General features: G+C 38.5%; 1 protein-coding gene across 1 annotated transcript; it reads left to right on the top strand.

Annotated features, from left to right (window-relative positions):
• The first annotated feature begins 4,745 nt into the window (after positions 1-4,745).
• LOC144453743 (amino acid transporter heavy chain SLC3A1-like) lies at positions 4,746-12,605 on the top strand. Its single transcript, XM_078145084.1, has 10 exons — positions 4,746-5,136; positions 6,892-7,077; positions 7,814-7,974; positions 8,254-8,383; positions 8,831-8,955; positions 9,514-9,620; positions 9,990-10,203; positions 10,732-10,926; positions 11,522-11,647; positions 12,138-12,605. Exons 1-10 carry the CDS (start codon positions 4,746-4,748, stop codon positions 12,474-12,476), a joined length of 1,974 nt encoding a protein of 657 aa, XP_078001210.1. The 3' UTR covers positions 12,477-12,605.
• The last annotated feature ends 1,680 nt before the right edge of the window (positions 12,606-14,285 follow it).

Here is a 14,285-nt window from a genome sequence, read left to right as displayed (position 1 = left end):
ACTAAACGGCGCGCAGTGAAGGCACTGATGTTGATTCCTTTAAGATGTTAATGCTACCCTATGCAGATTACATCGTTATTTTTTCTGAATCTGAGAAAGGTTTACAGAAAGGCTTTGATATTTTGTTTAATTACTGTCAGAAGTGGCGTTTAAAGGTAAATGTTTTGAAATCAGAAGTTATGATTTTTAGAAGGGGTGGCTCCCTGAGGCAAAATTTGCGTTTTATGTACGGTGGACAACAGTTAGACATAGTTAACAAGTTTACATACTTAGGGATTGTGTTTACCCCAGGTGGGTCGTTTACAGAAGCACAACAGGTGTTGGCTGGACAAGCCCAAAAAGCGATTTTTAAGTTAAATACTTATCTCTACAAATTTGAAAACCTCACTCCAAAACATGTTTTTTATTTATTCGATACGCTAGTATCGCCAATTCTGCACTACAGTGCTGAAGTTTGGGGGTTTACACAAGCTATTGGGTGGGTTCATCTTTCATTTTGTAAGAAACTTGTGGAGTAAAACAATGTACTCAGAATGGTTTCATTTATGGAGAACTGGGAAGAGTTTCTTTTTGTATTTTACGTTTAAACAAGATTCTAAAGTTTTGGCCAAAGATTTTAGATAGTGACCCAAGCAAGAGTTTATAATCTTCTGTTATCTGATATGCTTCTCCACCCTAATCGATCCAGTTGGGCCACTCTTGTTAGTTTTATCAGAGTTAGGTGTTATGTATGCATGGTTACACCAAGGAGTTGGTAACACAGATGTATTTATTTCTTTAGTCAAGCAGAGGCTGTCTGATAACTTTTTGCAAAACTGGACTGCCAGAATTAATGACTCAACAAGGACAAGACTCTATCAACATTTCGACACATTTGGTTTCAAGCCATATCTATATTGTTACTATTCCTTGTTTTTGACAGGCATTAGTTTAAGAGTTTCGTTGCATAGACTTGAAATTGAATCTGGCAGATGGCATAGACCTGTTAGAAAACCTTTAGATGATAGAGTTTGTAGATATTGTGAACTTTTGGAAGATGAATATCATTTCATTTTAGTTTGTTCGAGATATACTAATTTAAGAAAAGATTTAATTCCCGAATATTTCTGGAATTTCCGAATGTTTAAATTTGTTCAGTTATTTAATTCATGCAAAGTGAGACAAACAAGAAATCTTGCTTTGTTTATTTACAAAGCGTTCAAAATTAGATTTGGCAATGATTAACTAATTATTGATTGATTGATTGATTGATTGATCCATTCATTCATTTAATTGTCATTTGTACCTTCTCCAACCTTGTTGGCTTTTTGTGTCGAATTATATCAGCACTTAAATATGCTGTTATTTAACGGTGTGCTCATTGGTGAAGAGACCTAATGCAATAAATTGAATCCACAGGCACTCTTTCTCGCACACCAGAGCTGTTATAGCTCAGACCACTACTTCGTTAGTGGTCTGAGGACAAGTTATAGCAACCTCTCCTTCCCATTTTCTAAAATCCCGCCCTCCACAAAGAGCCGATTTGTAAAGCATGACACCCCCCAGTTCCCTCAGCCCTTCCCCTCATAAATACTGAAGGCTCCTAAGTGGAAAAAAATGTGTATACTCTCAATATGCTCTCAACTATAACTGGTCGTATTGATAGGTGTTCACCTCTGTCATTGTTCAAGTATTGCTAGCAGCTTGACCTTCGTACTTTCTTCTGATACGACAAGCGACAGACGGAGAGGGCGCTTCGCCGGACGAAAGGCCATGGCATTACTAAGTATTAATATTTACCACAGGTACTCGAATCAATGTGTATTAAAAAATGTATTGTATATAAATATAAATAAGACTTATTCTTATTTATATACATATTTTTTTTTAAATCATACATATTGATTCGAGTACCTGTGATATTTACGTTATGTAAAGGCTAACATGTGGACATTGTACCACTAAAAATTCAAAACATCGCAAACAATCTGAGTCGTTAGACACTATCAGAAAATAGATAATGTATGAATTCAATGGAAACAAATAGTTTAATTTTGAAGAACATTCCCTGTTCATTATTACATACCAAATAGTTTATATTTATATACCGATAAACAAATTAATTTTATGCAAATCCTTCAAAGTATGTTGGTTAGAATTCCACAAGCGAGATCTTCAATGATAAGTTTGGACGGAGCGAAGCGGGCCCGGGGCCACCGTTATCAAGAACACCACTCTTTTAATCCAATTCTAACCGACATATACAGTTTGAGATGCAATAATGTTGCAAAGCATTGTAAGTCCGTCAGTTTGTTGGGGAGGCCAGGGGGTAGCCGATGTTAGGTAACACAGCCAAAACCATTGTTTGGCTGTTTTCAGTAAGAAGGATATTGCCCTGGATATTGTAGCAAATATTGGTCGGTACGGTACGTTGTGGTCAACAGATAGGTTGCTTCAGAATCTAATTTAAATTTGTGTACCATAGGTATCAAACTTTTGTTTCGGTAGTTAAAGGCCTAAGGAAAAAAAATCTTTGGTTCCGGTTACCCGACCCAAACTATTTTTTCACGGCCGATCCTAAACTTTCTTTTGTTTACGTATTCGAGAAAAAAATAATAAGATCGCGAAAATGGTGAAGTCTCGCAAGAAACTGTAGATGCGGAACTGACATCAACAATACAAAAACCGTTCTTCCAATCTGTAATGGTTGTACATCTGATGAGAAGAAACTAATAACACAGACACCATATGGAAAGAACGAAAAAAATAACTACCTGAACTAGACACTCACAAAAAAAATATATCAAAAAAATAAAATAAAAAATCTACTTACCCCACCTATTCTAAAATTGAGTGAAATCGGAACCACACGATTTTTTTTGTTAGACCTATTATGGGGTCTATCCAATGCCATAAAAATGCTTGTAGCATCTTTTCGCCAATGAAAACATCGCAAATTTGTCATGAAAATGTAACCTATCATACACTGGATATTCAATAGACACAATGCAAGGATGTTGAAGTCCGGTGGGATTTGACCTATGCACGTGAGTTTTGACCTTCAAATACACAACAAACTGGTGTGGCGGAAAGAACTATGGTCTGTAGATATGTGGTCTCGTGCCACGTTATATATAAACACTATGTAGAAGATTGATTGGGGCTGAACTACGTCAGAGCTACATGAACTATAGTAACGATAGCGATTTTCCAAACCTCGACAGATAAAAAAAAATGAAAGCACAAAATAAAGTGAAAAAAAAAATTACAGCAAACAAAATCAAGGGTTGGACGTTTACATGCTTATGTGAACTATACGATACTACGTACACGACGACGGACTTTACGGTGTAAAAAGTGATGTAATTACCGGTAAAAAAATCCACCTCGCCATCATGGTGTACATACAACAGCGTACACCGAGCTCGAGACTCATAAACTATTATTTTGCGACCACAGTTTATCTTAATAAAGCTGACAGCTCGATTTTCCGACGTTGAATATTTTTGTGAACTTGTACAGTCATTTACATGTAACATCTGAACACCACTGTCTACTGTATCAACGTTCGACTCTAACGTTCAACATCCAAACCCATCAGTGCTAAAATGACAATTTGTGAAAAGAAATACAGTAATAATAATACATAATTAATTGTTTTAAAATAATCAAATGTGTCTACTCATCAGAATTGCTGGATGCACAGCTGTTGACACATTGGTGGTATTCCTGTCTCTCTTTCTATCTCTCTGTCTCTCTCTCTCTCTGTCTCTCTCTCTCTCTGTCTCTCTCTCTCTGTCTCTCTGTCTCTGTCTGTCTGTCTGTCTCTCTCTCTCTCTCTCTCTCTCTCTCTCTGTCTGTCTGTCTGTCTCTCTCTCTCTCTCTCTCTCTCTCTCTCTCTCTCTCTCTCTCTCTCTCTCTCTCTCTCTGTCTCTCTCTCTCTTTCTCTCTGAATACAGTGGTACGTCGTCTGTACATTTACACGTAATAATAATATATACATTTCATTGATTGAAATGTACTGAAGGTCTGTCAATACATGATACCCATCGAAACGATGCTGTTTCGTAAACCCCGACATACTGATATGCATATATTGTTTTACTTTTCGGCACATTCCAATATAAAGCATAGGGGTAATCTGAGATGAATGCCAAATTGTCGGTGTTGAACTCCAGAATTTTAATACTTTAAAAGTACTCATGGCATATGGTACTTTACATCACATCGTCACCCCAACTAAGTACTTAAGAGATATTGCTGTCGACAAGGACGATCTTTCTCGTAATTTTCACGATCAGTGACCTGCTGCAGCTGTATGTCCTGTAGATGGTGAGCTGACTGATAAACAAGATATTGATTTCTACACGTATTGTTATACCTTCTTCCGTAGAGGCACATTTACCAATCAGAAGCAAATTGAGTTTTAAATGAAGGGGTGGCATTGGATTTGAACTGAGCGTAAAAAGTGTTCGTACAGAGTGTAAATACACCATTAGTATGACGTGCCAAACTTAACGAGTTTCCACGCTTATTTGTTTTGACAGAGCCCACCCCCTACATAAGACAAAACCTCCTATCGATATATTGGGAACGACCAAGCTGTATAAGTACTTAGTATATGATCACGTGATCCCAGATCTGCCAGGCTAAAACTTATTAAAAGTTGAGTGACTGCACGAGGAGCACAGGAAAACGATCAGTCCGCTAAGCTCTAGACACAGGCGATCTCCATTTAGAGAAACTTTTTCCAAAAATCGTCTGATATGGGGAAGAAACAATCAAAAGAAAACCCCCAGCCTTTGGAGGAGTCCGTGGCCATGAATCCGGAGAGGTCGCACATGACCGAAAAGGAACAGTTGGAAGCCGAAGAGAAAAGAGCGGCAGCCGAGAAGGAGGAAAGACAATCACGATTCCAAGGGTTGTCGACAGAAGAATTGTTACAATCCGGCAACACTGCCTTCTGGAAAGTCTTCCGGAATGTACTTTTGGCGATAACCATATTATCGTGGGTGGCTATGGGAGTTGCAGCTATTGTTATAGTAGTGTTGGCTCCTCGTTGTCCCGATACAGAATGGTACGAAAAGAATGCCGTCTATCAGGTGTATTCCAGGTCATTCCAAGATTCTGATGGCGATGGAATGGGAGATCTCAAAGGTTGGTAGACAAAAATGAAAAATTTAAAATAACACGTATGTCGGCATTTTCTGGTTACTGCACTTGTTGATGATAACAATCTAGCAATGACGTAACGAGTAACAAGTAAATGGCAAACGAAGCATGTAATGATGTAGTATGTACATGTTCGGACCAGTTGGTGAATTGTTTAGGCAAATTACATGTAACTAGTCTGGAATCAACACTCACTTGATTTGATAACACATTCCTCATTCGCTGCAGTGAAAGGATTATTACACGTAACACGTGAAGTATTCTGTATGGGCTCAAAGTGATACCATTTACATAGACGATTCAGAAAGGGTTCGGGACGCGTACGGTTCACTTTAAACCTTTGGTTCCTTTTTAACAAAGGAAAAGAATATCTATAAGTTGAAAAACAAATATTGATATATGATTACGAAATCCCTACTTGCCAACCATTAACTTTTATATCACGATTTGTGATAAATTGGGTGACATCAAATTATAAGGTTTCCCTGGTTTCTGTAGACTACAAAATACTGAACAACGTGGCAAAATGCTAATTTATAGCCTCTAAACTTTTTGACGTGACATCCTGGTGACACTAACTTGTCATATAGATATGAACTCTCGGTACCTCGTTCATATTTTATACAGAACGAAATACATGATGTACTTCCATATGGAAATACACTTGATTATGATCCAAGTCAATATTGGCATGATAGGCGATGATGCGTTCTTGCTCAGACCACTCTTTAGTGGTCTGAGGTTCTTGTCATAAGCTTGCCTACGGATGTAATAACAGTGTACTGCCTGTATTTCTATTAGTACCAACTTTGTCGATGCTACACAGCGTAAATCACGTACATGTTCACTCGGGAACGCAAACAGGCACTTCTAAATGTGAAACGGACAAAATGTGTTAATTGTGACTGGATTGGATGGAAGTCGTTATTCAGACAACATTTTTACACGACCGTAATTTGGCGTAAAATACAAGTACTATCACAGACATACTTGTCTGTAGTACTATCGACTGTTCGACCTACTTTGATTATTCTAAAAATAAAACCCAAAGATAATAAATAGCATTAAAGCTTATAGATAAACAATAACCACATGGTACTGAAATCTTAGATTTTAGAAGTTCTCGGTCAAGAATGGAGAAAATATGAAGAAGGTGCCTCGTCACGGCGTACCAAGCACAGACTAGACTAGGAGAACAACATCCTCTTCAAAACAATACGTCGGGGATGTATAATACCGTCGCATTGCAAATTCACCGGTAGACAGGCCGAAGTTCAACAAATTTATGGCCGAAACTTTGTGAACTATAGGGTGAACCCTACACTGTAAATAGAAGCTTAGAAGTGATGGGATTCCTTACGATAATAAATGTTTACTAGTTGTTTACACAAATGCAGTCTGGATGCCAACGTGGTTTCTAACTAAACTAGGGGAGGTATGTGTAACTGTAAATGGTAACGATACAGTATAGGAACTAGACTAACACAAATGATTCAGGCGTGAATTGCATGAATTGTAAAATCGTTTGGGGCCGAACGACTATAATTTAATACTTTTCAGCTCCTTTCTTTGTATTATTGTTGTATACTGTCAGTCCCGGTTCCTGTCATATATTCCTGTACCTGAGCACATTGTTAGGGTTTCTCACTGCCACGTATGTGTACTACCATTGGAATCACTTTGACCTCAACGAGAATTAATACGTCACCCATTCCTCATAACTCAATGTTGTCATTTCAGGTATTCAATCACGCATAGGTCACTTCGAAGATATCCACACTCACACTTTGTTGCTTAGCAACATCTTGCAATCAAATGATGACGATTTATTGTATGCTGTGACTGATTTTAAGGCGGTCGACAGTCAGCTGGGAACACAGAACGACTTACATAATCTACTGGAAACTGCGCATCTGTCAGCTAAAGGTACTATAAAATTATATTATTTCTTTTGTGGGGGTCCTTTACAATGAACTGTCGTTTGAGAGTAAAAGCGAAGACGATGACCCTGGAATTTTGTGGGCCTGTGGTCAGATGACCCATTGTATGCTAATAACCTGCCACGTAGCATTCTGTTAGTTGTCCGAGTGCATATCATTGTCGTAAAAACAATACACGCTTTGACCTTGTTGTCTGTGCCGTGACTAACAAACAATGACCGATAAATCTGCTTCACTTGATAACGTATGATTCTGAAGGTTACACTTTGCGATATTGACTATTTCAAAACCTATGACTGCTGCATGACAATATTATCGGAAGTCAGAATATTTTGCTTCCCGCGTACGTCAGTTAGCGTTGTAGTAGACAGGGGACGATGTAAATGACTTTAATTTGCTGAAATAGTTTTTGCCAGTCAGTCAAATTTATCTTTCCATGTTTCTTGTTATATTATTTATTTTATAATTGTGATATAAAAAGTTTGACACTCCTTCACAAGTCAACCACTGAACCATTTACACATCTTTCTTCATCCCCAAAGCTACAGATAACCTGTAGACTATACTAGGCCTAAATTTCCCAAAATTCAGTGATTCAAATATAAATTTTTTTTAAAATGTTGACCTTTGACCTATTCATTCGTTGAAAACAGTGTTTGCTAAACATCACCAATCCTCGTTGTTGTTCGAATTTAAATTGTTGTAAATGCGTTCTCTTCCAGAGTTGAAGGTAGTTTTGGAATTTATCCCTAACCATTCTAGTGAAAACCATCCATGGTTTCAACAGAGTCGTGTTGGCAACAATGGGACCGCCGACACAAAGTTCAGAGACTACTACGTCTGGGCGAATGGTCAGGGAAACCAGTCACCGCCTAATAACTGGGTAAGTCCCCCCCCCCCCCCGCCGCCTCAGCTCTATGACCCTGCAGAAAGTTCACATTGTGTATTCGTCACATGACTGATCACAGACAATGTGTGGGTGATTGTATTTACAGATCATCTCTCTCATTCTGACCAACTCTTCACAAAGTAACCAGTAACCTATCGCACATCAATCATCCAGCAGTTCTGTTCAATAGTGATTTCTTACCAATAAATTTTCTGGCGATGAAATTGGACAAATGATACATGATACTAATGGTCAACGTTGTTCACATTGCAGTTAAACGTGTATGGAGACCCAGCTTGGACGTACGAACCGTTACGTGACCAGTGGTACTATCACACTTTTACAAGCAAGCAACCAGATCTTAATTTAAGGAATGAAGACGTACAAAATGAAATCGAGGCAAGTAGAAATGTTTTGTTTTTCTTCAAGTTCTTCCGTCTGGTCTGGTCTGGTCTGGTCTGGTCTAGTGCACCATTCCTCTACCTGAAATGTTCATTGTTTAAGAATCAGAAACTATATTCCGTCAGCTTGAACATAACACACAATGTATTCTCGCCAACCAGACCTGTTATTTGTTCCGCGACACTGCGCTCCTTGGACGGTGACGCAAAAGAGGCTGTGGTTTACGGCAATGACACAATAGCACAAACCAAACCAAATTACACATCTTTAGCTACAAGTGGTAAAAGATCATTAATACCTTAGATTAAAATTACTCACCGGTCCCTTAAAAAAACATTTGCCACGACATCTGCTGTTAATAATATCAGAGAAATAGTCATGATAATGAATGCACATATTCAGTTCAGTTCAATACATTTCTACTTCTCCATCTTTCCAACACAGGAAGCCCTTGAACATTGGTTGAATGTTGGTGTCGACGGTTTCCTTATAAGAGACGTGTCCTATCTTTGTGAGGCAGAAGACCTCGCGGACGAACCTGTTAACCTTGCCTACGATGACGACAGTGATGAAGTAAGATGAGACATTTATTTACTTTTTGTTGCCAGGTGTTGTTTCAATTACTTTTTGTTGCCAGGGGGATTATTTGTTTGATTTTTTGAGTAATTACTGTATTACATACTCTGAGACACTTAGCAAGTCTTGCGATATGTTGTTCTCAGACTTTCTGTTAAAATGATTCACTATCGTCTAAGATTACTGGCAAGGGTAGTTTTGAATTAATAGTCTGCAACTTGTAAGGTACGCCTTGACGGGGCGCCCTCACACATTGGTCAACCCCTCCCGGTGAGGGCGGAACAACGTATCTTACAGTCTGGTTATGAATTTGATTGTGAAAAACAACAACGGAAGAAATGACACCTGTTGCCATAATTCTAAATGATTATAATGAGAAAGTATAACGCTTTTCCAATCAATTAAGACTCCTACTTCAAATTATACAAGTCCTCTTTTTATGTTGAGTATTTTGAAAGTTTGAAAGATATAAAACAGTGCTGTACGTTGTGAATTGCATTTTAAGGAATACTACCAACTTTTTCTCAATATTTCCATACCCTTTCTCGTTAACAGTACAACAAGCTGAAACACACGAAGACACTGAACCAACCAGAGAACTATGAGTTGGTCAGTATGTTTAAGAAGGTGGTGAGAAAAATCAGTGACCACAGTCAAACTAGGTAGGAATTTATCCAACTTGAGAAGCATTAGTACGTGTAATGTTTACAGAAGAAAACATGATCAGACATTTACATGTCAAAGTGTAACATGACGTCATCAAAATCGTTGTCCAAACTAATTCACAATTTTAATTTATGTTGAGTTTTCAACCTAGAATTTGATCGCCTGAGTAGATTAATTAAAATTAACACATGTGCTTCAATATATGATATAATAGTCACTGATGAATAGCAACATTGCAATGTGGAATATTGTATTGTTATATTCCTACTACAAATGAACGGTGTCAATATTCTTCATAACGTCTGTACACAGTAGTTAACCGCCATTGATATATTTGTCCAATTGTCCATGGTCTCCTGCTTTAGAACTATGATGGTCGAACCACGAGGCTCTCTTGCATCAGCCATGGGCTACTACGGTGTGAACATAGATGATGGGGCCGACGTGTTGTATAACTACCAGTTGTTGGAACATCTTGAAGAGGATTTCAGTGGCACTAATATCAATGCGTTGGTCGACGATTGGACTTTTGCTGCTGGGAATGCGACGGATATCGCTGTCGGGTGGTATAGCTGGGTGGTAAGTGAATATTTGGTGTTCGGTAGATTGATGGGGAGGCATATTATGACCGATGGGTATAACTTATAGGACCGCTGTCACTACATTGTAAATACCATAGTCGATTATTCTCGCAAGTATAAGCATTATTTGGCCTACCGTTGTATCGATGCTGCAAAGAGGTCTATCATGCATTTACGACGATGTTGTCAGTGGGGCAGGCTTGGGTCTAGCTATGACGTCACACTAAGAGCAGCTTTGTGAATCTTGAGATATTTTGTAGAGATGATGTACATGTAGTCAACAATCAATGGTGTATATAGATTGCGAAATGTGAAGGGTGATGACGCGTCGATGAGTGACTTCTTTGCATTGATTTACTACAAGTAATACTAAGCCATATTTGCTTCTGGAGGCATGCAGTGGTCTTCAGTCATATAATACCAGGATGGATTGCAAAAAGAAGCATCTTCCAGGATGCTTCGAAAAATTTCCAATTAAGTTAGTTGAAACTCAAAAGGTTTATGTATTTCTTTCTATCACCAACAGCTTGGAGACATGCATAATGAAAGAGTTGCAAGTCGGTATGGTCATAAGTATATCCAAGCATTGAACGCCTTGATATTTACATTACCTGGTGTACCCATTACATACTATGGTGAAGAGATTGGTATGGAAAGCTCTGACCTTGAAAATGGCGGCGTTGGAGTATATGATCCAGCACAGCCACAAGGAAATAATACAGTAAGTATCTGCTGTTTTCTTCGTCGTCGTCATCATCATCATCATCACCACCACCACTACCGACATCCATCCATTCATCCATCCATCATCGTCATCATCATCATCATCATCATCATCATCATCATCATCATCATCATCATCATCATCATCATCATCATCATCATTATCATTATCATCATCATCATCATCATCATCATCATCATCATCATCATAATTATCATCATCATCACCACCACCACCACCACCACCACCACCACCACCACCACCACCACCACCACCACCACCATCATCATCATCTTCTCAGTCACCCCCTCATTTTCATTTTCTTCCTCCCCTCTATCTAACCCATTTTAATGATATACCTTCACCTTCACTATCAGGACTGTCGCCATTAACGTTATTTAATACATATCTTAAAAACCGTGATAGAAGTGTAACAATCGAAATAATACAGATTTGTGACGTAATTATGAGATGAACTCAAAGAACCACCCCTCACTTTGTCATCCATTATACACTTCCTGTTTCAATATTGGTACTGACATTTAAAAAAATAATAATAACTCAATTATTAAACATTTTTCTTCTTTGGTAGATCCCGGTCAATCGTATCGGACAGATCACACCAATGCAGTGGAACGCTGAAGATAACGCTGGGTTTAGTAATTCTTCAGATACATGGTTGCCTATTAATCCAAATCATCAAACCATCAACGTGGAGGTAAGTTTTCTTCATTCTTTTTTCTGGAAAGAAAAATAAAGTATACTGTTCTTAGCTTTTGCAATACACATGTACTTGTACAACAAGAATCAGTGTTCCACGTTGTTCCGTCTGAGTCCAGCAACTTTCGTTGTGAGGTATAGCTAGCCTTGTTACTTGTAGCTATCCCTCTACCGGTGGTTTGAGGTGAGGATAGGACTGAATAACAATCGAGGTTTTTGTTTAACTGAGTGTAAGTAAAATGATATCATTAGGTCAGATCTAGTGTGTGTGGTTATGATGTCATAGAGAGGATTACTTTATTAATACTGAAAGTTCAGAGTTCAAGATGACAACGTCACGCCATCTACATCTGTCATCTGAGTGGCCCTATTATAAGTTTCGTTTGTTGAATATTGTGAAGTGAAATCAATTTGCCTTTAATGAAAATACGTCGTCCTCGACATTATATTTAATCACTTCTTTCCCGCTATTCTTCTTCGCCATCCAGGCACAGAAAGATGACCCCACTTCTGTCATGGCAATGTACAAAGAGATGGTGATGTTACGCGAGTCACCATCCCTGTTGGCCGGGAAACTACACAGTATCTTGGCCACCGATGCAATTTATGCCTTCAGGAGACAATATCCAGAATGGCCAGGCTATTTTGTCGCCATAAATTTGAGTGATGAGGACGTAAAGGAGAATTATAGAGAAGAAGATTCAGCGCTACCAGCAAAAGGCAAAGTAGTGTTTAGTAGTCATGGTAACAGAGATGGTACCGTCAAATTTGATGGCTTGGTCGTTCATCCTGCTGAGACCATTGTTGTCGAATACGAAGTCGAGTAGGGTGACGACAAAGCTGAACGAAACTCGTGTCATGTTACACCAGTAAATGTACACGCCAAAAAGTAGTGTTATTTTGACGCGATTAATTTCATGTTGTTTGTATCATGAAATGACGAATAATGCTAGGTACGTTCAGGTAAATATAATGACGTCATGTAACTTGAAATGTATGAATAAAAGCAAATGTCGCAAGCACGTAAACATTGCGTTTTCTGTATTTATCTGACTATGTAATGTCATTTATTATATCCAACTACACTCCCACTTTAGTAGAGGTTATGACATTCAATTACGGTAGAGTAGAGTAGCCTGTAAGGTACGTCGTGACGGGCGCCCTCACACATCTGTCAACCCCTTCTCAGAGAGGAGAGGGTGGAGTGGCACGACGTATTATACAGTCTATTAACAGAGGTGAAAGCTGTTTAGAGAGACACTAATTTGATATATCTGATGCGGTGAATACCCACCGATTTCTTTACATCTACTTCCTTCGTTTATTTTTGTTTGTTTTTGATTTTACTGTTCCAGGAGTGATCATTGCTTTCCTACACACACGGTGAGAAAGCTGGCGATCACACCCGGAACAACAAAATAAAAAACAAACGACAATAAACGAGAGAGAGAGAGAGAGAGTTAAACAAAGAAATTGAGCCGTATTCACCGCATCAGATTTTAAATGAGATTGGAGAGAGCCTTGCAATCAGACGTTTGGCTACGTCTCAAAAAATATGTTGCATGGATGTTAGCCTACACTGACCTGCAGCTGCAGATGCAGAGTGTCTTTGGTTTGCTTAAATTTAAAGCACCATAGATCTAGACCTAGAGATCTAATGCCACTGTCTAGGGTCATCACTTAGCTTCCGACAGAAACACTTTACTATATGTATATGTACATATCAAGATAATGAACATCTCCTCTATGTCTAGATTTGATCACATATATGGATTCATATTTATAGACTCTGCACCGTCCGACAGCAATTCAAAGTAAAGTGGTTAATAATCCAAACATCCGCGAGAGCCCTGGTAAATGAAGATGTCGCTTACATAGTAATGAGACGATTGATTTGAACGATATACGATGTAATTAGAATGTGTAGATTTATTTGCTAGTGTGTATGTTGGTTTATTACATGTAAAGTATAGACAATGTGGATGGATGGATAGTTATGATGGTTCGAAGTATGTGTTTTAGGTGATCGTAATTATTAGATGAAGTGCGTAACTATGGTAACGAATATTTAAAATACAGATGAGCATATTTGCAACGATCTGTCGTAGTTATAACATTTCTCGAGTTCTGGCTGCAACTGTTTTTGAATATTAAACATGCCCCCAAATAAAGTCAACTATATGTATGGAACAAAACTATATACCCATTGAAATAAACGGATCGACTACGGGATATATAGAGGTATTGAATGGTTTGATTCCACTAATCAATGTACACATTTGTCGCCATATCACTGGTAGTATCTAAAGATAGTTCATTGCCTACACACAATCATGTAAAAACAGCAACATATTGTACTTTCCAAGCAATTCTGAGTGAAATTACAATTGTATAGTATATGTGCACCCATAGACTGTAACTTATATACGTCGTGTCGCCTCCGCCCCACCGACCTCCTCTCTCCCTCTGAGAGGGGTTGACCGATGTGTGAGGGCACTCCGTCACGGCGTACTTAACAGACAAGTGCACCCATCGTTAGCACGTGCCACGACCAGCAAAAATTGTCATTCCATTAACATCTCATGATCCGCCTAATACTATTTAATGGTACGTTGATACAATTATCGTGGTACCAT

Source organism: Glandiceps talaboti, chromosome 2 (assembly GCF_964340395.1).
Source record: "Glandiceps talaboti chromosome 2, keGlaTala1.1, whole genome shotgun sequence".
In the NCBI taxonomy this organism is placed as follows: Eukaryota; Metazoa; Hemichordata; class Enteropneusta; family Spengelidae; genus Glandiceps; species Glandiceps talaboti.
Note: the sequence above shows the minus strand (reverse complement) of the source record. Positions and strands in the feature narration are given on the sequence as shown.